Genomic DNA, 25,945 nt, shown 5'->3' on the forward strand with positions numbered 1-25,945 from the left:
AGAAACTGTGAAGAGACAAAAATGTATCTCCATTAACTTCTCATGTCTCCAGATGTGCAAAGCATGGAGAGACATATGCCAAGCAACTACAAATAAAGCTAGATCGAGAAAGTTTTAACAAATGCACAGTACACTTTTTAGATTTTAGTCCACAATTTTGAAAATCACGTATCTTTTTACTATACTTTACACTTTCTCAGTACTTTGTGTTGCTCTGTCACATAATTCCAATAAAATAAATTGAAAAACTAAATGGGGTATTAACTTTTCTGGGGTGTTGTAAAGAATCAAGTAATGGTGAGATGACCAGAAGTGGAAAAGATTGATAGATGGATGGAGGAAAAGAACCAAAGTTTAGAGAAATCTATGGGAATGCAAAAACCCTCTTGCTGGAAGCCAACTCAGATTGCAATTCTTCGCGCTTCATGTCCAGCAGGTGGCAGCAAATACCACCTTTTGCTAAATGTCTCTGGTGAGGACTGTTAGGTCTACAAACCGTCTTGGTACAAGCTTTTAATCTCTTCAACTATTCTGTCACTTTTTTCATTTGTAATCAAGAAAGTTGCAATAAATACATAAAAAATGTATTTGTTATAATATTGGCTCATTTTAAAACAACACTTCTAGTTTAGTACGAGCTTTTTGAGTCAACTTTAATTAGCTTTTTTTGTAGCATACTTCATATTAAATAATACTATACCTAAACATTTTTTTCTTTTTATTGTCAAAATTCAAGATATTACCTAGTTTACAGATACTTCAGCCAATTATCTTTGCTTATTTACAGGAATCTTTAAAAACGGATCATTGGAAATGGATTGATAAAACTGGCAAGATCAGATGCCAGCTGCATAAGGATGGAGGACAGTGGTTAGATGGATGATGAACAAATGGAGGGATGATTGGACAGAAAGGTTATTGATGGATGAATGATGGGTGGAATAATGAAGGAAGGACCAAAGGCTGGATAGCAGGATGGAGAGGGATGACTGGACAACCAAGAAATGGATGGGATGCTTAGATGGATAGAGAGCTTAATAGGTGGACAATGAAATGGGTGGAAAAATGGATGGATAAATGAACAGAGATGGTTGAATGGATGGATAGGATAGACTAACAGAAGAGTGATAGATGGGCATTTCTATCAAACAGAAGGACAGATAAACTGATAGAACAACTTTTCTACAGCAGGATATGGGGGAAAAAAGTCTGGATGAAAAGCAACCTTTTCATCCAGACCTCAAACTATTCCTGATTGCATAGGAACAAAAAGAGTACTTTGATACTCTTGACAGAAAGGTACAGAAGATCTTTTGTCCCGGTCGCAATTAGACAGTTTAAAGCCTCTAGAAGGACTGTGTTTTTATTTCATTTGTGTATTTACTTTTTTTAACCCAATTTCTACGTTTTGTTTTTTCCTATTTCACATGTTTTTATCTATGCTATCGGGCAGAAGAATTTCCCCTACCGGAGATCAATAAAGTAATTATCTAGCTCATCTATCTTGATATAACTGATTTAAACTGAAGAATAAAGAGTTAAACCATCCATAATCGGAGCAGGATTCAGGAATAAATTATCAAAGGCTAAGCACAAAAAGATTGAGCCGCAGGACCACGTCTAGGATGAAAATATAAAACTCACGTTCTCTTTATTTGCTGTATATAGATAGACATACACCACTGCAGTTTTTGCAGAAAAGTAAGCACAAAAAAAAAAAAACTAATTTATGCAAAGAGCAAAACATGTCTGGATGTGGAAAGAAAAAAAAATATACCGGTATATAAATCAAAACGGAAAAGATGTTGAGTTACAAAGATAAAACTTTTCCAACTCTAGTTGCTTTCTAGCTGAAAGTAGTTAAACGTGTTGAACTTTGTGCCACATACCAACCGTCTGCAGTTGCTAAGAACCTCTGAATTCTGTACACAGGGTAGTTTGTACAAAATATGAAATCTACCATCTAATAATAGATATAACATAAAAGTACATTATATGTACAATGAAGCCATTTAGTATAACAAATACTAAAGGACACTTGCAATAAAAAAATCTTTTTAAAGAGAGAGAGAGAGAGAAAAAAAACAAAGCTTATGGTAAAATGAAAAGAGCTCCAAAGAAGCCGGTATTAAAGCCATTTTAAGACCACAAGTCACCAGCAGGGCGGCGACGCTGCGCTGCGGCAGCACAACCAGACCGATCGCCCTGCGCTCCGTGAACCCAGCGCTAGAGTCGGAGCGGACGGTGCTGGAGAGGCGTCGGCGCGCGCCCTGTGGCGACTGCTGTTCAGGACAAACGTGGAAAGAAACAGAACAGTGTGACTTTCAGTATAATTTACAGTTTGCACATTCAGTTGAAACACTGACACGGTTCCGCAGGCAAAGGAGGAGTAAAACCACAACAAAATGAACCGGCGAGCATCCAGAAGCACATCCTCCTGTTCGTTTCTCTCTTTTCTTTTTTTTTTTTTTGTTTGTTTGTTTCCTTGCTGAGGAAGGGGAGCGCAGGTCTGAGCGGAAATGATACTAACAGATCCGAGGTGGAATGGGACGGTAAAGGAAGAGTTGTGATGGGAGGCGAGCTCTTCGTGACAGGCACCGCGGGGCCCGGGGCCCCCTTCACGCCAAGACGGACAGCATTACGGATTTCGGCTCTGCACTACTTTTTTTTTTTTATGTTTCCATTTTCTTTCAAGTTTTATCAGGAAGTGCTTAATTCGCTGAAGTGGCTTGTTTGGGGAGGGGAGGGGGAGGGAAGAGCGCACCACCTGCGTTCTCGGCTACGGGGCTTCAGCAGGGCAGGTGCTGGGGGGCCAAGCAGCGTGAAGGTGCTCCGCTGGAACACGTCGGATCCTCTTTTAGAAACCTAATGGTGCAAATTCTCCAGTGAGCTAGCATGTCAGCTACGCGTCGACGCTCCGTCTGCAGCGAACATCCCATTCGATGACAAAAGGCACTGTGAAAAGAAAGGCTTGGAACCAAATCATACCTCTGCCAGCTTCTGGCGAGAGTTTTGTAGCAGAAATCCAGCCGATCTGCAAAGTTTCCGCTTGATTCGATGCGTCGATGCCGCATAAACGCGCCATCTCCTCGGCCTCTCATAAAAGCCTCGCCACGATGACGAAGACTTGTTCGGAATGGGTGCAAATGGACGACCTAAAATGAAACCCTCCTCTCCAGTAACGGGTGCAGCAGACCGGGCTGGGCTGTCTGAGCCTCGCCCCGTGCTAACTTCACCTTCAGGAGAAGTGGGGAATGGAAGAAGTTGGCACCGAAATGGACTTCTTCATTCGCATGTGAAATAGGAAAAATTAAAAAATTTAATCTGGACAAATTCAACTGTGGCGTAATGACTGAGCCCAGGTCGGTCTGGGGGTCTTTGTCGTGAAAAAACGATTGATAGCATGAAAAACACCATGGCAACCGACAAAATGGCCGCGCTTTAAAGAAGTGTTTCCTTTTTTTTTTTTCATTAGAGACAAGCTCCTCATACTATGTAAGGAGAAATATAAACAGCTGCTTTGTTTAAATGTCATGAGAAAAATAGCTAATATTAAATATATATGTAGAAACAGCTGACTTGCTTCACCAAATTGTTTTTTTTCCCCCTCCTTTTTTTTTTTGACCTAACACAGCTAAAAGCTCGTATTGTTTTAACAAGCACCTGACATCTATAGATAAGAGGCAAGAAGATCAGACAGGTCACACGCTGAATGGAACACCTGAGAAGAATGACCAGAAGAGGGCAGCACAGTACCCCGAAAAAACAAGCTGGTGGGACAGAAAAACTAGGGAGGAGGACACCTTACGCTCTTTTGTTTGTTTCGTTTCTGGGGGAAAAGTAGGTAAATATCAGGACTTGGTGGCCATGCGTCCAGCACTGCAGCCGTCTCTGATACCAGGAGACGGAGGAGTTTGGGAAGTGAGGGAGGACGAGCACCACTTGTCCTTAAAAAGCTTCCTTAAACGTGTAGCTTTGACTTTAGACGTTTTTTCCCTGGCCTGTTCTGTTCTGTTCTGCGCTGTGCACTGAGATACCAGAGTTCTGTTGTTGTGCTGGCCCTCCGTGGGCCTGTGGTTCCTCTGTGGATGCTGCTGTGGTGCGGTTTTTTTTGTTTGTTCGTTTTTCTTAGACAAAATTCTCGTTTTAAAGGATGGTCTCTTAGGGGGCGTCGTGCGTCGTCAACATTTCCTCGGCTCTTCGGTGTAACTCCAGCGCTGTGACGGTGGAGATGTCTTTTGGAAGCTCCGATTTCCTCCTCACTAAAGGCCGTTCTCTGCGCTGCTCTTTTAGGACCTGCGCATAAAAAGAGGAGCGTCAGTAACACCAGCACTGACGCAGAAACCAAAGAGACGCGCAGCTCTGCTGCACAGAAGGTTGTCCAACAGTCTGACATCCATCACTGGAATGTTTCGGTCTCTGCCAACGCGTGGCGCTTCTTCTTTCCTGTATGACGCAGCTCAACCAGCAGCTGCACAAAGGACGCGCAGCACAGCAGATCACGTTTCACAACAGAATGAGCACCAACAGAATGAGAAACAGGCTTAAAATCAAAGAGGAAAGCAAACATTTTGTGTAGGAAACCTGATTTAACAGTGAATTACCAAAGCACTCTCACTGCTTTAGCTTTTTGCTGTGTGTGAATTTTATTGGGATTTTGTATGAAAGGTTAATTTAGAAGCAGTGAAGTAGAAGAATAAGGAGTCAATACTTGGCATCACCATCTTTAGTTGCCATTTCAGTCTTCGGGGTAGGCCTAAAACAATAACTGCATTTTCCCCCCATTGATTCTTCCTTAATGTATTCATCTCCATCTATACGCTCACTAACTCTGACCCGGCTGAAGAACAGCACCCCCACAGCATGATGCTGTGCTCGCCATACGCTTTCCTTTTTAAAAACACATCCTCTAGACCACAAGTGTCAAACTTAAGGCCCGCGGGCCGAATCTGGGCCATCAAGGCAGTTTATTTGGCCCTCAAGCGCCAAAAAAGGCATATCGTGTCATAAAGTATAGACGTACATCTTTTTAAAGTGTATAAAGTGGCTAAAACTGTGCCTCCTGTAGCAAATGTTTTAACTGTGTAGTAACGGCATCCTGCCACTAGATGTCAGTTTTCCCACAACACATTAAAACAACCCAGAAATGTCCATAAAGAGTAAAAATTATGCAGAATAATGCGTTTAAAGTGTAACTCACCCCAATGTCAACTTTCTTTGCAGATAAATTGCATAAACTGGGCCTAAGGGTGCTACTTTTATGTTACTGTGCATTTTTTATACTTCTATGTGAACTGAAATCATGAAGTGAAAAGTATCATCTTTACACGTGCAAACGGCCCTTTTAATGACTATATGTTGCCAAAGCAGCCCAATATAGAAATGAGTTTGACAGCGCTGCTCTAGACAGTCACAACTTAACTTCGCTTTAACCTCCTGCACAGTTTTATCCCTGAAATCTACTGTGTTCAGCGTCAATGTTCCCCAACAAGCTTTTGAGGCTTGCAGGATAAAAGCTGAATTATTGCTGAGATTTGGTTCCAACCAGATGGACTCCGTTTACCACTTGGGTGATTTCAGAAGGCAGTTAGTGTCCTAATAAAAAGGGGCCTGAATACAAATGCACAGCACAATTTTAGATTTTCATTTATGGAAAAAGAAACCTCTCACTTTATAATCACACACGGCTTGGTGGCGACACATCACACAAAATCCCAATGAAACTCATTAAAGTTAATGGTTTTGACAGAACAGGTAAATGGTTTCGCAAGGCCATCTAGACTGATTTATCTCGTCTTTGGTGTTTGGAAAGCAGCTCAGGTAATATGTTGATTTCCACCTGGACATGTGGAATGAGTAAAATTAAAAGTCTGGAGCAATTTATAGGCTATGAAAAAGAAAAATGGCTGGGAGAGGCTGCAATGATCCCTGAATTATCTACCAACACTCAACTTGGCAGCAGAAGAAACGATTAGAATTTGAAGTGAAGCGGACAGAAATCTGCACTAACTGGTCGTCCCCGACACAGTCAGGAAAAGCTAAATGCTAACCGGAGAACCCAGGTCTTCTTTAGGGAGAACAATTGACAAATATTTTAGGTGTGAATCAGTTTCCCTCAGTATGTTTGAAATCAGATGAGCATCTTTAATGCTAAACGCCACACTGACCTGTGTGGCTCCCTCCTCTACTGCTTTCTTTAACACACTGACATCTTCTATCACAGGCACATCTGTCTCCATCTCCATCGGACCGCCTGATCCTGGAGGGTCAATGTACACCAAAAACTGCACAGGCACAAAACACCAATTAAAAATAAATAAATAAAAAAGCGTCACTGTGGAAACTCAGCTGAAACCTGCATGCTAGAGATCTTTATGGTACGGTCTACGGCGTGACTTAAACTACACCTGATCCTTCTTTTAAAGACTAAAAAGGAGACTACATCAGCCTCTCAGGATCGTTTTCTAGATGTCGGAACTGAAGGATCTCTGCGGCTCGCTTCAATCGGAGCGCCATTAATCTGCTGCAGTGCGTTTCCTCTCACCTGTGGGCTGGACTTTGCAAGATTCTCTATCTTCAGCCAAGCATCTTCTCTCTCCTTCCATTTGCTTTTCTCTCTACGACAAAGCAGACAAAGCGACGTTTCAGCGCACACATCCAGGCTGCTCGTAATTTTCCAGCTCTGATTAAAGTTTAAATTATATTCCCAGTGATTTATGGAACCGAGTGATGAGAGCCAGAATGAATGTAGCGCCCTGGAACCATCGACGCGATGCAGACTTACTTGCTCTTCTCCGCTTTGAACTGCTGGGTGCAGTCGTCAAACAGCTTCTGATTCATCTCCATGAAGAGTTTCAGAGCGTTATAGATCAAACCGTGGATTGTCCTGTGGGCACAAAAAGATTCCTGTGGCTCGCTTGTTCTACCAACAACAATTAGGCGGCTACAACACACCCAGCTCCACCACGGAGGAAGACTGTCCCCCAGGCTCACTTGTTCCAGTGGGTCTTGGAGTTGCGGTAAAGGGCTGGAAACATGATGGGCAGGATCTTGGTGGCGTTGTCGCTGATCAGGCTCATGATGTACTCGTTGTTCCAGTAGTACAGAGCGCGCTCGGCCACCTAACAACGCAGTTTGGCCCACAGTCACGTTACGCGCACAAACAAAAAGGGAGAACCACAAACTAACCCGGAGCTGCCCAAAAGAAAAACAAGTTGGCCGAGATGGAGACGCAGACCTGGAAGTGTGGACTGGACACACACTTGGCGAGCTGTCTGAAAAGTGGCTCCATGACTTTGACGAACTCAGAGGGCTCGATTACATCCAGTATCTCCTCCAGCTCATTCAGGAACATCACCTCCTTTGGACTGTGGGTCTTTGGCCAATATTTTAACAACGCCATAACAGTCTGCACACACACACACACACACACACACACACACACACACACACACAGGCAGGTCCATCAGAAGACAAACATCTACAACCATGATTTTATCACAGTTTTGCTCCGTAAAAACACATTTATTTGGAGGTATTTGGTCCAGAGAACAACAGAAATTTAACTTAAATCAATTTGGGAAGTTTTGTCAACTTGTGTCTAACACAGTTTAGTAAATAAATGAACATATTTAAGACTTAAACCTACATTAGATACACAGCTTTGCCCAATTCCAAGCTGGCTTTTTACTTCAAAAGCTAAACAACGGCAGCACCACCAAATAAAGAGCACTCTTCTTGCTGTGTGTTATTTTATAACGTTAACTGAGAAGAGGAAAACCAGAAGTTTAGGCTAAACATCATGAAACAGACAATATGAAGCTCTCTTTGCTGTGTAGGATAGTCAACATGTTCTAATCCTTCACCATCTACAATATTAACGCTCGCCTCTACTTTCAGATGAGAAAAAGGGTCATAACGCCATATTTATGCATTAATGTAACGTTGCACGCACAGCATCATTCAGAGCAACTGCCAATCTCTATTGGCATGATGGAAAATGCAGCAACGCACTGAATGAAAAGCACATTATCTTAAGTTGAACAGCAGATGTAATTCATGTGATAAAGGGAAAATCCCTTACCTACCGAGTGTCGTCCTGCAGATCCTGCTGGTCAGGGTGTGCAGGACGACAACGTGACTCTATTGCTACACGGGCCTTTCAGCTGCAATCACGTATTGCAATAAAAGAAACACCAGGAGCCTCCTGATACTCCTTTCAGAAGAGAAAAGTGGTTGGGCTACACAATCACAGGCCTTCACCAGCCCCTGAATCCCATAAAATGTCCAAGCAGACCGTTCCTTATAAGAAAACAGTGTTGTGTCAATGTTTAAAGGAAACAGCCCTGCAGAGTCCGGCCAGAAGAAGAGAGCACGTGGGGAGGAAACAAACAGCTAACCACGCGTTCTAAGAGTAAACAAAAAGAAACAGGAACATGTTCTCCTCTGTAATCATTTTGCTAGACGGTTGTCTTAGACTCTTGCAAAAAATCTCCGTGACAAACCTTCATGCTTGCATCTGATCTATCCACGCGGCACAAAGCTGCTTCTGCAGGTAGCAGCAGATTTACACTCCCATCATGCTCAAGGAGAACTGAGATGTTAACACCCCCCCCCCCATCCAATGAAGTAATAAATGAAGCTTTTTGCCATATCGTTAAGGGTGGCTGATGTATAGATATTAGAAAATGAAGGATTAGAAAATAATGACAATCTACCAAAGCAGAGAGATCATGCCGTCAATGGTACGGCCCATTCTGTCCATCGCTGCATCAGGTTTATATTATATTTTTTCCTCTGGCTTCATAAACTCGCTTTTTATACAACAAGAATGCACTTTACCTGAGAATTGTAGCAATTATTATTCACCTATCAAATCAAATACATTTTTGAGGTCTCATTTAGCATTTAACAGACAGAAAATGAGAGATTAAAAGCAGACAGAAGGCATGAGACATTAATAAGATAAGGTGCAATACAAGCTAATAAAATACATGAAGACAAACCAGCATCTCATCAGCATAACGGCCCATTTCAATACTTCCAGCATTTAATGTTTCATAGTAATATTAATGGACAGAAAGTGAAAAACGTTTCTGTTCAGAAAAGTTTTTTTTTGTCCACACATTTACTTTTCAGGTTGTCTTTAGGAGCTCGGTATTTACAAAGCACATTCTGATGAGGCTTTTTATGTATTTATATATAAATAATTTGATTTCCTTTTTCCTGGTAAAAAAAAATATGGAAAAATAATTAAAATTCTTAAATATTTACAACTGTTAAAACATACAAGTATTGAAAGATGGTAAAAAAAAAAATGAAATGAAAGGGGACTAAAGACAAACCAGCTTTGCTAATGAACGTGAAACATTGCAGTCTACGGACTGCTGTGAGGTTTCCTAATGATCCGGAGCAAACAGGATGGCGAGGGCTAATTCAATCAGCAACATCAACGAGCAGACAGCGTTAACGAGCTCAACCTTACCGGCTCCGTCAGGGTGCTATCCTTCTCCAAGAACTGAACCACACAGTAGGCCAGCTGTGAAACAAACGACACCGTTTAGTTTCCTCGTCTGCTAAAGCGCTGCAGTCAGCAGGCGACACTGGGAGTACTCACCTGCGGGTGATATACACTCAGAGACTTGACTTTGTGTAAAGGCAGAAGGACTTTGAGTAGAAAGATTTTGTGCTCTTCTTTCAGAGGCAAAGCAAATCCGTTGATGATGCTGCAAGAAGGAAGCGGGGACATTTAGATGCTGCTCTCTAGGATTATATTGACAGGCCAAACAAACAACAGCTCAAACCTAATTCTGGTTCTAAACAGGGGGAGAAAAAATCCTATCATAATGCAGTTATTTTCCTGATAGGTTAAAAAAAAGTTTTGTTACTTAAAAGGAAGGCAGCAGCACACATCATGGAGAACAATAAAAACAAAACAACCCATAAAATGTATAAACTGTGAGCAGTCTGGGGAATAAAACGCAGGAATTATTGTCACAGTGGGAACGTAAAACTGAAACTATTTAGTATTTAAAATACTGTTCAAAGGATTTCCGCTGTGGGCTTCTGAAGATAGAGCAGAACGCTTTCAGTGAAACCCGTTCTGATGGTTTTAGACCAGACTGGAGAGAGCAGAGAAACTGAAAGCATTTTCAACTACTTACAGCTAATTCCTGAAACGGTACAATACTGATGCTAGCTTTAGATTCAGCCAAGTGATAAAGAGCTACCGCACACCTTTTCTGGCATCCTGACCAGCTTAGATCAGCTCGATTTAAAAACGTGTGACGCTTTAGCCTTCTCAAATGTGGACTGGATTATCCTACACTAAATATAGATGAAAGCCCGGTTTGTGATCACTGATATATGCTGGGGACTGTCAGTGATGTGCTTGGTAATCAGACCGGACCCAGCTAATGAGCTACAGGACTCCTTAAAAACTTTGATCTAAATGGGTTTACATGCTAAGAAGGGAGTAAAAAAGGTTGTTTTGACTTTAAAAATCTTAATTTATTTGAATGTTTTGTAATTTAAAAACCAAAACGATACATGAGCTGTAACATGTTGATACAAAAAAAAAAATCTGAGATAAAGGACAGTTAAAAATACATCAATATGCAATGGATCAGCAATGGATCTTTTTATCTCTTTGCTCAGCAGAGCCTCGAAACTCAAATTTTCCAAAACTGAATCTTTGACCCCTATAAAATGCATAATTATAAAACTCAAACTTTCTGACTTTTCCTAAAGTTCTGTAATTAAAGTGTCTAGCGCAACAACTTACCTCCCGAGTATTTCCAGTAGTTCTGCTATTCCATTATGGCGCTCGGTCTCATAAATGAACCTAGAGAAGAAAAGATGTTTCCATCAAACCTCCATCGATCGCATCACCTCCCATCAAGCTTGATAGCTGAAACATACTCACGTATAAAATATGTTATTTATCTGTTTCCTAATGTACGCTCGCAGACCCAGGAACTTGCCATAGATACGATGCAGAGTGGTCTTTAAAAAATCTCGTTCTCTGGGATCCTCACTGTCAAATAGTTCTAAGAGCTGAAAACAAAAAATTAAATAAATAACTAAAGTCACGGGAGAAACCTCACGAGCATAATTAAAATTATTACACCGTAATATAAATGTTTAAACCCTCTATTTGATGCTTAAACATTGAGAAACTTAGGTGCTCACCTGCATTACAAACTTCTGGTCAATATACTTTTTGGCAATGTTGGGTTGGAAGTCTGGTGACTCCAGAAAGCGTAGGAAAAATTCGTAGACAAGCTGCGGAAAAAAAGCAGATTACAGTGGCTTAGGATGCTTATTCTGCCTGTGCGTCGTCGTGTTTTGTGTTCTCCTCTTACCTGTAGATGCGGCCATGCTGCCTCTAGCGTGGGCTCATCCTCTTCCGGGTCAAACTCGGCGCCGGTGGGGTTGGATGAAGGCGGCAACGTCCTAAACATGTTCACCGCGAACTGGGGAAACGAAGAGAAAAGCGTCTGCTCAGCATCTTTTTCTCCTTTTTCCTGTCTCCTAAAAGCGTCATCAGACCTAAGGCTAAACCTGACCTATTAGATCCGTTACCCCAGCAGAAAGTGACCTTAAGAGAAACCAATACCGCACTCACACGTTAACCCACAGCAACATTCCCTACATGCGCGCTACACCGGTGTCTGGAGAACGTCGGCTCTTTCTGCGAGCAGTAGCTAAATGTTAGCATTAAACGCCATCTGAGAGGTGAAGCAATCAGCACAGAATAAAAAAATAAAAATACAACAGCTAAAATATCAGCAGCTATTTACAAAACTCTCCTTCCACAACGCCGCCTCTACAGATCAGCGAGTTGTGAAGAGATTTAAATCTTGACTTTGATGATCAAAAACCATGTTCGACAGATGCATCAATGAAAATGCGTCTTAAATGTTGCATTTGTTAACTGCATAAGAGATGAACAGAACTGGGTTGGCTTTGCTTCCTAGTGTCAGACGGATTACACACGCCCCCCCTTTAAAAAGGCATCAATACCACTTCAAACATTTCACATAAAAAACAAGACGTTTCCGTGTCTTTTGGTTGGATTTTATACAATTAAGAAAACACATAAGTGAAGTGGAAGGAAATTTTAGCTATTTGCTAACTAGCTCAAGCTCAATTAGACTGGAAGGAGCTCTCCTGTTCAAACTTTACCCCAGATTCTCAATTGGACTGAGGTCTGGGCTTTGACTGGGCCATTCCAACATTGCACATTCTTTGCTATAAACCAATCCAAAGTAGCGCTGGGCCTAAGTTTAGGGTTACTGTCACGCTGAAAGGCGAACTTTTAACATCTTAAGCCGATCAAAACCATCTAACTGGTTTTCTCCCACAACCACCGTGTATTTAGCTCTAAACATCTCCCTGTTAGAGACAAGCATTCCCACATAATGATGCTACCACCACCATGTTAAAACATAAATATGTTCCCAATTGATACCCCACAAACATACAATTATGGTTGTGTTTGTGATTGCAACTCCAAATAATATGAAAAAGTTCAAGATAACAAATCTAACATGTATTTCAGCTAAAGCAGGTCATTTTATATCTGGATTGCAGTGTATATACTCCATGCACCCTTTCCTCCTTTGTGCACCTTCTGTTGATTATAAGAGCTGATGTGACGTGAATTTCTCCATTGTGAGATCAATAAAAGTTTTTTTTTTTATCTTTAAAACATTTTTATTTAGTATTTTTAACAGATGCACACTGTGGGGGAAGTCTTTTAAGACTATGGAGCTGAAAGTTTCAAGGGTGCAAACTGCAAGTCCAAGCTCTATATAGAAAGACACTGCAAGAGGTTAGCCAGGTAATTAGACAGGCTTTTAGGTTAGCTTGCGCTCAGCTGCTTAATACACATTCTGCCATCTAACCTTTCTAAATAAAGAATGTGATCGGCAGCACTCGTATAGTTTTCAGGCCTCTCCAAACAGCACATTAACTTTTTAAGCAAGCGGGAGAAAGGAGTAACCTAAATGCTGAAACGGGTAAGTCCTTCAAATCTGATCATTTTGCGTTTCCAGCATCGCGGTTTCAAACACGTCCCTGAACAACAATCAAGAGCTTGTGTGAAAACCACTTGTACGGCGTTAGCATAAGAATACGCACTTTATTACCATGAAGGAGTCGGTCGTGTCTGTCCCCACTTTGATGATAAAAGCCATTAGACGGTTCCAAAAGGCCCTCGTCTTTAAGGGGGGGTCAGGAAAAGGAGCCAGGCCGGAATAAGAGAACATTTCTATGCTGATTTAGCATTGCGGTTGCATTTTCAGCTGCACTGATCAAATAGAGCTTCAACAAGCAAAGGGAGGGGGGTGGGGGGGGATATTTGCACCTTGATCAGGCGCGGTTTATAATGTGGCACTGAGGCAGGGCTTTGATTAACATCAAAGGGTTTTTAATTTGGCTTGGGAAAACAAATGTGGCGATGAGGATGAGTCCTGACTACAAGCTGGGAGGAAGACGCTGTGGGTCATCAGGAGGGTGTTGACGGCTGAACCCGGACAAATGCTCAGAATCAGGCCTACAGAGGAATAATTGCAAATGTGAAAATACTTAATTACCAACCTATCTTTGATCACAAGGGTTTTAACATTTGAATTTGGCTGAGCTGCGAAAGGGCCAAGCAACTATTGTGCCTTAGGACTGAACACAGCCAGAAACACAGATAAACGGGTGTTAGACGATAACTTTATGCCATTCTGCGAAAAAAAAAAAAAAGGATCCTATCCAACGTTTTAAACTTTTACCACTTTAAACCTGAAGCCACAGATCTGAGCTCATCAGACCATAGAGAGATTGCTTCACAGTAGAAAACCTGCTTTTATCAGCATGTTCATGTGTGGAGCAACAAGTGGTTTTGTTTTCCCGTCCCACTCCTTTTAGTTGGAAGAACCACCAACAACTCCCCCCCCCAAAAAAAAGGCTAGCTGGGCTAGGCACTAAAGCAAAAAATATATTAACGAGAGCAGAGCTAGCAGGCAATTAATCAGAAAAAAAAAAAAACATGTGGGAATATACCGGAGAACTTGACGGGGCAAAAGTTTGGTGATTGTCAGACCTCTCAGAGGATTGACTGATGAGAAACATCCATTATGATGCAGCAAAAACGTTTCTATATCGTGATAAAAACAAATCTAGGTTAGGTTCTTTAAAAAAAAATATACATAAGGGGCTCAGATCTACAGTTTTGAGACAAATTAAAGGCCAAACTTAACTGAAAACGAATCCATATGTAACGGGTGTGAAAGCGATAACTTGCTGCTTCACAGTAAAAACGTTCATGCGTTAAAAAACAAAGTATTTTCTTTACATGGACTGAATGACTGAGTGAGCTTGTTTCAGTGGAGCTCGTCTATAACGCAGGAAATCCTCCACATTATTCAACAGATGTGAATGGCCGGCCGACTGCTTTGACACTGACCATGTGAACCACCTCTGGGTAGATGGGCTCTGTGATGACGTTCCTGTTGTGGGTGATGTACTCCACCATCTCGCTCAGAGCGGCTCGTTTCACCTCCTTCCATTTCAGGTCGCTCAGGGGGTCCGAGACGAAATCAAAGAGCACGCAGCACTGACGCAGCTTCTGGATGAACAGCTTCTCCTGCTCTGCTGGGGGGACGTCTGGGAAACATGGGAGGAAAAAAAAAAAAAAGACGAGAAGCTGAAACGAGCCGTACGCGGGTTTTAATTTTGTGACAAAGTTGCAGAACAACACTGAATATTTGAAGGCAGAGAAGAGCAACGGTAAAGATCTTTACAGCCTATCAGAGGAACGGTCTTGCTGGGGAAGACGTTTTTTGATCTCTGCTGCAGCTGAGGAGGAAATGACTTGCATGCTCACTCTGCAATTATCGCCAAAAATCAAATGGGAAATGCTAAATCAGACATTTAGCATTTCAAAGCCTGTGCCACCGCTACATCATTCATGCAGAGGATCTAACTCATGGGACTACACCTGTCCATGTATTACGGCGGCCCTAATTAATTGCCAGTTTAAAACAAAAACTAAACTTTTTTTTTTAGAAAAGCTCGAACAGAGCGGAGCTCCAGTCCGTACACAGGTTCTGGGACAGTCTGTTCTGTTCCCGGCCGTCTCACACGGCTTTCCCGGCCATCTCGTAAAAGAGGAAAAAGCCAGCCCCGGGTTTCAATGGTGGTAAATGGAGCCAGCGGCAGCGTCCAGCCATTCAGCCGTGCTCAAAGCAGCTCTAATGCACCGTCTCCCCTCCAGCTGTACTCACAGTCCTGTGCAGTAACTGGAATAACTCGCAGGAGGGAACGGACGATCGGCACAAGACAGCCGTGATGGTTGCACATTACCTTCAACAGGAAAGTCACTGTTTTTTTTGTTTTTTTGCTTTCTTTTTTACACCAGTAGTCAGGAGGATACACACGACTGTGCCGTCACAAAGTGATCTGGACCAAACCAGACGACACGCTGTTCACCTACGACATGGCGATAAGATCCCTGCATGAAACCTGCCTATGAAGCAGCAATAATCACGTCATCACAGCCCGTCGTCCGTGACTCAGTTCCTCCTCAAACAGCTGGCTGAGCGTCATTCGTCACCTTGGTGGCCGCAGACAGCCGACGCCGCCGCCCAATAGGTGACCACGTGCAATCAGAGACCTACGGTTATCTTACGCCACGATCACAACGCCACCGACTCGCTGACGGAGTCAGGTGCAGTCAATAGATGCGAGGAGGTAAGAAAAATGTCGGGTAGATTCAAAACAATGTTTGCAAGATTAAAATTTCAATAAATCAATAAATCCAAACGGCAGAGATGGAGGACAGCAGAGCTACGAGGTGAATCCAGTCACACACAAAACAAACAAACAATACCTGGTAATGATCAGATAAGTCAGTTTTAACAGGTTCAGACTCGAAAGTTTACAATTTCCCTTCATGAATTACTATATAGCGAATAAATGCAGCGTGGTTTTCCAGAAGTAGCAAACAAGACTAACATAAACCAACATTAGCCATTTAATTTGGGTATATGGCACTAGATGAATGCACATAAACATAATTTAATTATCTATGGCTAAAATTGCAGCATACGATGACACAGCTTACCCTTTTCCCCTATAACTAGTGACAACAATTAACCGAAAATTAATACTGGAACATAAACAGAAAAGATGCACCGTCTTTAGCTTTCTTGAGTCTCCCAATTCGAAGAGTTCAAACAATTATATAATAATATTTTGAATATTAAGAATTGTCCTACAAATATTTGCAAGTACTAGCTTACTTGCTACAGCCAAGTAAGGCTTTCAGTCAATTTAAGTGAGATGTTTTTATTACAAGGTAAAAGGAGCTGACAAGATCCTAACACCGTTATTATAAACGAGTCGCTGGAGAGAAAAATCTAGAAACAGGTCGGCCTCGCAGTCACAAGCAACAAACAGGATCCATCTAACCGCAGCGTAGGAAAAAAGGCTCGAGGGCGCATCACTTCTCAGCTTGAGCAACCACACTCGCAGAGAACCGCTGGGGTTTTGAACCGGGCTCCTGAAGACAAACTTTGTCACATTAGAGACAGAAGAATTACACATATCAAGCAGCTGCTTCTCAGCTGGCCTGTCCCTGACCAATCACGCTGAGACGTACATTTCTAAGCCTGTAAACTGAAGGTAAACATCACGTATGCTGTAACATCACACCCAGGTTGCTGGAACGGAAAACCCTCAGGGGGAGTTTAAAACAATAATACTGGATACTCAATGTATATACACACAGTAAAACCGTAGTATTTTCCCCACACGTGCATGAAGTCCATGATCAACGATCAGACTGAAACAGCTAATCAAAAATGTCCCCTTTTCATAGAATGTATCAAAGTTTCAGACACATACATCAAAGTCACTTTATCCCCCTTTTTTCTGATTAATGCAAATCCAATAAGGTTAAGGATACACGCTTCGATGCATAAACAATCAATTATGTAAATAAAACAGTAAATATACAGCTCACACTTTTATTAAAGGAGTTTAACTCAAGCAAGAGGAACGCATCAGACCATGATCCGTGGTCTGATGCGTCCGAAAGCTTCATGTTTGCGTGTATAAATGGTTAATCGGCTCCTCGTCCCATCAGCTCCTGTTACACAACAAGCACTAGGGTTTCTGAGCAGTCCTAAAATATTAAGAGACACGCTGTGCAACTTCAGACTTCACAGGCAGGCATCGCTGCATGGACAGGAACATAACCTTTCCTCTTCTGAAGACTCCAGCTTGCAGGCAGGAAAGAGTCGCCATCTGAAAGTTGGATCAAACTAAACTGCTAACAAAGCTGCTGTGCTGTGCGTCCCACCCAGCCCCGTTGCTGACCCATCTAACGCAGAAGGGAGGATAAATGTCATGAAACACACACCTGGGCTGCAGCAGGTAAAGGGTCTCTGTGTTAGAGACAACTTCTGCTGACAAACGTCACTAAAAACACCTGCGATTTCCACAGGTGTACCAAACGCAGACCCAGTCAAAAAAAAAAAAAAAACAAGCCTTCACCTCACTTCCTACATCTGACATCAACAGTAAAAGGTGGGGGAGGGGAGGACGACGACGCAGGACTGTCACTCTTTTTCGCCCGCTGACTGAACCGAGACATTTAACGCCGCGGCCGAACCCCTCCGTCCCGGTCACCTGGCTTCCTTCCTGCGGGGCTTCTCCTGCCAACAAAAAGCTCAAACTCCCCCAGACCGCGAACGCCGAGAGCCCCTTAAGCAGAGTCATATGACTGACGCGGAGTTTGTTATAGTATGCCCGCATGTTTGCAACTCTCCTCTCGAAGTCCCAAAAAAAAAAAAAAAAACACGTAAAGCGCACATTTCCTCACCTCTAAAATGCATCAGGGCCGTGGGCTGGAAAGGCCCATTGGAGCTCGGCGTGTCCACAACCATGCCGGTGGCAGAGCTAGTACATGCCAACATCAGCGAGCGGAGGCGGCAGGCAGGCAGGCAGGGGGGGAGAGCGGGGCGGCCAAGGCTAAGGCGAGCAGCCGGCCTCCATTTTAGCACGAACGTTGAGCAGAAAATGAAGCTCCCCTGCTGCTGGGAGGAAAGCAGCTAGGTAGTGACGTCAGCTCCCGCAGCGGCCACCCCGGTTGGCTGGCTGCGGTCACGTGGGCGGGCCGTCGGCATAAACAAACACAAGGGAAGGGATTGGCTGGTGGGCCGAAGGGGGAAGGCCTGTTATTGTGATGGTGGTGGGAGCGGCTACGACTGTCAGGAGTTTTAAAAAAAGGACAAAAAGTATTTTAACTTGTTTAGTGGTTTGAGCAGAAAAATGAAGATTAAAAAAAAAGTTTTGAGTGCTTAAACTTCAAAAGATTAATTTTGAAGTTTAAAACCTTAAATGTGAGGTTTTTCTTCACTGAGTACAAACAAGAAGCAAATTTCAGAGCATGCCGTTTAGCTGAAATCTGGAACCTGCCGTGCCGTTTGCCAGCATCCCTCCCCTGTTTGTGCCATTCTTTGTTCAAGCAGTGCCCCCTGTACGCGTCTTTCTGCCCCTGTGTGATTGAAGCTCATCAGGAACGCAGCCTAGGCCGAGGTGTATGTGACCGAGAAACAGGAAGGCAGGAAGTCTCGTTTCAAGCAGCACAGGATGTGCACCAACACTTAGCCCGCATTCTGTCTCAGCGGCGGCGGCGAGGACAAAACCCCATGCGCTGCGAGGCTGTGCAGGAAAAGGGCAGGTCTGATGAGAAGGCGGACGGCTCAGACTGACAAAAGAGTTCCCACAGGCAGACAGCGACTGAAACGGACACCACGTAAACACATATCCATGCGTGACGCCAAAAGAGAATCTTTATTCCACAGCATGAGAGTATGATGCAAAATATAACATGTGCTACAAACAAAACAAGGAAAAGTGCAGTGCACTGACTAAATGAAGAGAAGTAAAACGCATTTAATAAGTGGGACTTCATATTATGAGGAACGTATTTTTTTTTATTTTTTTCAAGTTTTACTTTCAATTTGAGAAAAAAAAAAACATTAAACCGTATTATGCTGGGTTTAAAACTAAGAATTTAACTTTACTGGTATGGATGCTTGATGTGGACATAATTATATACAATCACCTTTAGAAAATATGTTTAGAGCATAAATAGTTCCTACTGCTTCAAAAAAATTGATTGCAGTGATATTAATGTTATTCCATGTCGTGCTTTTCTAATACAGAACTTACACCCACTAAATTTAGCTGTAGTTTTTAGGTAACCGTGGCACAAAATACTCTAAGTTACACCAATCTTCCTTTCTAATAGAGTAACAGAAGCAAACCGAGGTCATATCTGCTCATGTTGAGGCTGCAATCAGCTGTTTAGCAGACATGATGCTTGACGTGTGCTGCCAGTAGCTCCAAAGCAGTTTGCTTAGCAAGAGCGACGAGTGATGCTCCTCATGTTTCCACACCATGAATATCTGTGGTTTTTCACAACCAAGCATATTTCCAAATGGATCAATTTAGCTTTCTTGTAAGCAAGGTAAGGATCGACGATATATCAACATTAATATCATATTGTTATCGGTCTGATAGGTAAACTGGCCTGGTATTAATACTCAACGTTTATTTCCATGTTGTTGTGGTTTGTGCATTTCTGGAGGGGAGGGGGTTGGCCAAGCGGCATTTGTTTGGGAAGTGACAGTGATGATGATGATGATGATGATGATGATGATGATGATGATGCAGCGCAGGGTTGTGGGATGCTTCACTGAAGCACAGAAGCAATGTCAGGGGTGTGGTTGTTTTTTTTTCACATTGTTGAAAGGGTAAGGAGATATACACAAAAGGCAGGGGTTATGTACCAAAGTGCGGACCGCTATGGAGAACCAGACAGTTTCAAAAACAAACGCAGAAATATTTGACTAGCCCAATAAATAAACAATACACTTAAATACCAATAATTAATTAAAAAAAGAGAGAAATAACTTAATTTATTCACGTTTTTGTGTAAAATATCCGTTATTTACTTTACATTGTATAATTTAATGAACCCTTACATTTTTTTCTTCATTTCTGACACATTAAGGCTGGTTCACACAGCAGGATTTTAAAATAGTCGGCCTATTTTCAAAACCGGAGAGGGTTTGAAACAAATGCAACAATCTGCATGCTCGTTTATCATCGAGAGACACCACACATGCTAGGGTATTGGGGCAGAACCATCCAACACGTTGAATATGATTTGGGGTTCTATGGAGTGAATCAGACCGTCCTTAACACACCACACATGGCAGGATAACCTCTTATCTTAAGAGACACGCCTAAAATCAGGGTGAAAATTGGGCTAAAAATCCTGCAGCGTGAGCCAGCCTTAAATTATTTAAACATTTTATTTTAATTTTATCGTGTTTTTTTCATGTTTTTCTTTTACTTATAGGTGCGTTATGTCTTACCCCTACAAGCCTTTTTTATTTCCGCGTATTCATTTTACATTTTTCCCATTTTATTTATATACTTCTGCCTTACAATACAAATAAGGAGGGCCGTCCTTTGTTGGGTCAGCTCGGCTACTACTGGTCAATCAGAAGGAAGGTGCAGATCGATTGTGCATGCTTGCCCTTCCTCCGATTAGTTCAGCACCTAAAGTGAAGTTATGGAGTGCATGGGGAGCGGGCGTGTTAAATCTAGTGTTATTATGCTCATACGGGTTACTGGAAGTTCAACGTGGCACCTCATTACAAATGACTCACTGAGGATCTGAAAGAGAGAACTGTTGCTCCAAATAGGGACGGCCTAGGTTATAAGAAGATTACCAACACTCTGAAACTGAGCTGCTGCACGGTGGCCAAGACCAGACAGCAGTTTGACAGGACCGGTTCCACCTTCAGCACGTCTGGCTAGTCAGCACTCTTTTTTTTTTTCTTCAAAATAAAGCCCCCTCCAAGAACTCCTGAGATGTAATCTATTAAATGACACGTGGCAAAAGGTCAACAACAGTTTTGATGCAACGCTGGTGCCTCGCTTCCACATGCCTGCAATGTGCAGCTTGTTGTCAGCAAGTCTGCTAATCAAACTCCCATTGTGGGTTCTCAACAGTCAGATGAGGAACAGCTAATCTTATTGCTAATCTTCTATTTTTAATATGCAACAAGGACCTATTAAGAAACTGTTTATAAGGTGAAAGGCCCATTCAGTAAACCAAATTAAATAAACAGTACCCCTGGCTTTCCATAAACATTTTAGGTGCTCGTTTTAAACCAAATCTCCATGAAGCCACAAACAACAGCTAAATCCTAACTATGCAGTTAGTAATAAAGCGTAGCAAGCACAGCTGTACTTTATGGAGTATGAAAACAATTTCATGATCCTCAACCTTTGTATGTGCAGAAATAATCTGTTATTAATCTTAGTGTCTCCTAATCAAAGCAAATACAACTTCAGAACAGCTTCAGAATTTCTCAATTTTATGTAAACATTTGAAGCAACAAAAACATGACTAACAGCATGTTGCAGCTCTTATGAGGGTTTGTCCTTCTGCTTTAGAGGGGCTGGAGGTGACTGGGTTGGGTAAATAGGAGATATTAAACCTGGTGACAAATTCTGATACGTACTGGGTATCAGTTTCATCCTCAGTTGTTTAAACCTGACATCCAGGTTTGTAAAAAAGAAAAAAAAAAGAAGAGATTTGAAGGTTTTACCCTCAATTAAAATTGCCTAGGGTGGTAAACATCTGCATCATAGCATAAAGTAGTTGCTAAGAAGTCCAAAACTCGGTGCAGCAGGATCTAAAGGCGACACACAATAGATTTAATAACAGAGAGGCCAAGTCACGCCGTTCTGCTCCCTGGTCATGGCGCAACACGACAACTGAAGTCAATACTGAACACGCCCACATATTAATCCATCCAGACGCGTGTCTGGCACATGCATTCGCTGGCCTGCTCTATTTCTAGCAGCTCAAGCAGAGCGAATTTAGAAGAAATCATGAGTCTGGTCGCCATGGGACCAACGGCGTGTTATAACAGAGGATATAACTCCTCGTTTATAACATCCAGAGGATCCTAAAATATCATGAGTGGCTCTTTTACAGGTCTGCTGATCTTCAATGTCACGGTCCTCTCGACGTTCTTAAGGCTCCGATCTATTTCGAGAAACAGACCAATCAACAGAGCTGCGAACACGGGTTCTTTTAAACAGTCGCTGAACTTCCTGTCCCCCTGAAGCAGCTCGGCGCTGACCCAAATAAAGCTCCGGCTGGATCCCAGATTTATCTGCAATTATCTCATAACTCAACAGCTGTGGATTCAAATTAAAAGGTTATGTTCAAATCAGGTTATCTGCAGCAATAATAGAGTTGGATTTTTCCCCCCTTTTTTTGTTGGATGTATCGAAATGTTGTAAATGCTAAATCTGATGACGCCATAACCCCATAGTAAGTTTCTCATCCATCTACTCATCCCTTTCCTGGCCTATATTCATTGACAAACTCAGTTTGCCTGCACTGCAATGTCAAGCTTACAGGCGCCAAAGAATAAATCCTCAAAAATATAAAGAAAAAAAAAAAATCAAAGTGTACAATTTCCAATAAGTTAAGGATTTCTTGGTTATAACGTTTAGGAGATTATTATATGCCTGCAAATTCTGCCTGAAAACATACCTGGATGGCCTTTCACTGCCCTTGATGTCCATGCTCGATGTTTACATTTAACAGCTGAGGAGCTAAATCCAGCTAACCGTGCTGGCTACTTCGTTATGAAGGAAACCAGAGAAAAAAGATGGAATATGAGGGCTGATCGTCATGAATATCATCTAAATTAATATGTTTATACAAAATGTTTTGCATTCCCAATACCATGAAAATCTAAATAAAAGGGATTGTTCAAACTAGAGACAAAGATACAGATCAATCAACTTAATAAAATGAGCAATGTATTGAATGCACATATTTTACATTATATATATTTTAGCTTTTTTTTTTTTTTTACACTTTCATTTGTCCATTAACAGGTTTTTGCATTTACTTTAAAAGTTTGACAGATGCAGTTTATAAAAATCATAGCCTCCTAATTGTAACAGGTACAACTTCTCTCCATTGGACTGTATTTCTACACCGATTTTTATTTATGCATTCATTTTTTTGTTAAATCTTGTCCCCAAAAAATATTTAACCGATCTTCCAATCAAAACACTTTAAGAGCTCTGCTGACATTCAGAAAGTTTCTCTAAGGTAAAGATTCAAAGAACTGTTCAGGATTCTTCCAGCTGCTGCCTCAGATCTGTCCCCGCCACATAAATGCTGGAGCTCTATTCAACTCGTTGGCTTTTGACTCAGAGTACAACACCTTAACAGATCTTTATTTTTGTGCTTTTATTCCATGTCTCATCTAAAAACCCTTATTTTTAAAACACATACGTATCTAAATTTGATGGATGGCTTTCAACTGTTTAAAAAGAAAGATATATCCAACACTAATATATTAAAGTAAAAATCCTGTGATGATTCAAACATGTAACCTTCTAGGCCAGCAGGGGGCACCAAACTCTCTCAGACAGGCTGTGAAACCCCATCAGAAAACACAGTTTTCTCCTACACTGTTTAGATAGATTCCACAACAGGCAAGAAAGTGACACATGGAAATGATTTATTTCCAGTTCTTACAACCTAACAAAACACTGAAATGTTATTTTTTTTTTTAAATAATAATAATAATAATAAAAGAGCTGGGGTTGTGCATGCTATAATCACAAAAAGCACGCACAGCTTTTGGATGAACGCACAGGAATTGCTCGCTTTTGGCCAGGCGGCAGCGGAGCGGCCCTGCAGACAGGACAGGCCTGCAGACATGCGTTTCCATCCCAAGGTTGTGAACATGCCTGAAATGAAAACAGGCCAAGCGAGGAGCCTGTTTAGACAGGACCGAGTGATAACATCTACTGGGCCACAGCAGGATAATGTTTTTGCAGAACGTTATCGGAGCTAACTTTGGGGCTGTGGGAAGTTTGCAGGTTGATCACAAATTAAGTTATACTCGTCGGTTTCTTGGCACAACACATATGTAAGAGCTCAACCCTACCGACGGGCTCTAATGGCCTGTTTATCTGTTAGATTCAGATCTTTCCACGGGACTGAAAGGAGACTAAATTGTGCAGAACTAAGTGTTGAAGTTCTTCTGGAACTGGGGTAACAATTTTTATCTCTGGGGGCGATTGAGCAACACGCACAAAAAACACTTTTTAAAGAAATCTAGGCTTTCTTAAAGCGGACTTAGAACGAAGAGGAATTAAATCAAATTTAAAAAGACCGCACATGTAATTCGGTGGGCACCAGGTTGCCTGCAAAACCTCATATGGAAAGCTCTGCCTTGTTAAAACAGAAGCTAGAGGAACTTAATTGGTGCCACTGAACATGCTGCACCGTCCTGTTTTATTGGACACAAAATAAAGGCTCCAAGCTCTGTAAAGACAGGCTCTGCACAACAAAAAAAATCCTGTCCCTCAGACACACCAATCAGCTTTTACAGGCGAGAACGCCCGAAAAATGTAGAGAATATGCGTCTTTGAGAGAAAACGCACAATTCGCCCCAATCATTCGCACTCAGTTTTATAAATCCTCTCTTTCAGGTTCCAACTTTGTTTCATCCATCTATTAAAGAAAAAAAAAAAATCACAATGTATGCACCAGTCAGGATTTTCCTAGCTGATACCGATGTCTGTTTTTCTTTTTCTGGGGCGCCCGAGGTCTAAACTGCCCAGTCTGATTTTGCCCTAAGAGAGAAAAATATTTACTGCAGATGCTTTGAAAGAGGCAACACCAGTGAACCGAACTGAAGAAAGAGGAATTTAGGGGTTATACTCTTTAATAAATAAAAAGGCACCAAAGTACACACTTCTAGGTTCTTCAGTAGGGCTGGGTATCATCTAGGATGAGCCGATTCGATACGATTCTCGATACATGGCTCAGCTTGCTTTGATTCCAATATCGATATTTATTACTTTGAATTAATGCTCAGTGATTCAATCACCAAAATCAGCCAAATATTATGTTTATGTTCTATTTATTGATCACAGACATATTAACAGGAAAATAAAGTGCATTTGCTTCAATGCATTTAACGTGTCACAGAAACCAAAAATGTGCCCAAACATCTGATTTTAGGGACAAAGGAGCTTCTAAAATCCTGTCGGCCGTTCCACAAATTCGTCTCATTTGCTCTCCTTCGCTGTGAAATGTAATGGTTGCGCTGTAATAACGCCCCCTAGAGGTTGGGAGGTATATCGATATTGAAAGCCAGAATATCGATATTAAATCGTTTTTAAAAATATCGAAATCAATCTTTATATCGATTTTTATGCACAGCCCTATTCTTCAGTCTATTGGCTGAAATACGTGTGAGTTCCTGCTGATGTAAGTTATCAATGAGTTAATCTTAAATTGATTGATCTTATCGCCGACTAATGCATACGCTGGTATATCATACCACCTGTATTAAATACTGACAATAAACCAAAAAGCTGTGATTTTCTCAGATATTATTAAACTGAGACATATTTATAAAACGCAACAAACCAGGAAACTATTAGAGAGCAAATTGTTTCTATTAAATTTCTAAGTCTACAACAATTTAACCTGGATCTGGATAAGAATCAAACTCTGGATATTCCATATTTACAATGGATGGATGGATGGATGGGTGGAGGTCCCGATCATGTACAGTGATTCATTTACAGCCCCAAATGCTGTGAGGAATTTCAAAACGCTTTTTCTCGTGACTTTTAGGGCTGCATTAAATGCAACAAATACACTAATCCTCTGCTAAGTGCGCATCTGCAGAAGGGCAGCTTTATCCATCTGTATGTTTTCGATTATTTCTAAAGCGGCGCTGAAGTCCAGGGACAGAACTGGTGTGTGTGTGTTCATGCGTTCATGAGCAGAAACATGCCCAGGGGCCTGTTG

General features: G+C 41.8%; 1 protein-coding gene across 4 annotated transcripts in view; it reads right to left on the reverse strand.

Annotated features, from left to right (window-relative positions):
• Nucleotides 1–1,621: 1,621 nt before the first annotated feature.
• The window catches only part of ppp2r5cb (protein phosphatase 2, regulatory subunit B', gamma b), a 29,421-nt gene continuing 5,097 nt past the window's right edge, over nt 1,622–25,945 (reverse strand). The window contains exons 1-14 of one of the 4 annotated variants that reach the window (XM_012854511.3): nt 17,879–18,109; nt 14,459–14,658; nt 11,364–11,474; nt 11,191–11,283; nt 10,925–11,055; nt 10,784–10,843; nt 9,617–9,725; nt 9,485–9,538; nt 7,238–7,408; nt 6,994–7,121; nt 6,785–6,886; nt 6,545–6,617; nt 6,168–6,284; nt 1,622–4,296 (exon numbers count right to left, since the gene is read on the reverse strand). In XM_012854511.3, the coding sequence (XP_012709965.2) occupies nt 4,162–4,296; nt 6,168–6,284; nt 6,545–6,617; nt 6,785–6,886; nt 6,994–7,121; nt 7,238–7,408; nt 9,485–9,538; nt 9,617–9,725; nt 10,784–10,843; nt 10,925–11,055; nt 11,191–11,283; nt 11,364–11,474; nt 14,459–14,658; nt 17,879–17,972 (1,578 nt within the window). In that variant the 5' untranslated portion in view covers nt 17,973–18,109 and the 3' untranslated portion in view covers nt 1,622–4,161. Of the gene's footprint in view, nt 4,297–6,167; nt 6,285–6,544; nt 6,618–6,784; nt 6,887–6,993; nt 7,122–7,237; nt 7,409–9,484; nt 9,539–9,616; nt 9,726–10,783; nt 10,844–10,924; nt 11,056–11,190; nt 11,284–11,363; nt 11,475–14,458; nt 14,659–17,878; nt 18,111–25,945 lie in introns of those variants that run through there. The other 3 variants (XM_012854509.3, XM_012854512.3, XM_012854510.3) reach the window with 3 other exon arrangements.

The sequence above is a fragment of the Fundulus heteroclitus genome, chromosome 15 (assembly GCF_011125445.2).
Source record: "Fundulus heteroclitus isolate FHET01 chromosome 15, MU-UCD_Fhet_4.1, whole genome shotgun sequence".
Lineage (NCBI taxonomy): Eukaryota > Metazoa > Chordata > Actinopteri > Cyprinodontiformes > Fundulidae > Fundulus > Fundulus heteroclitus.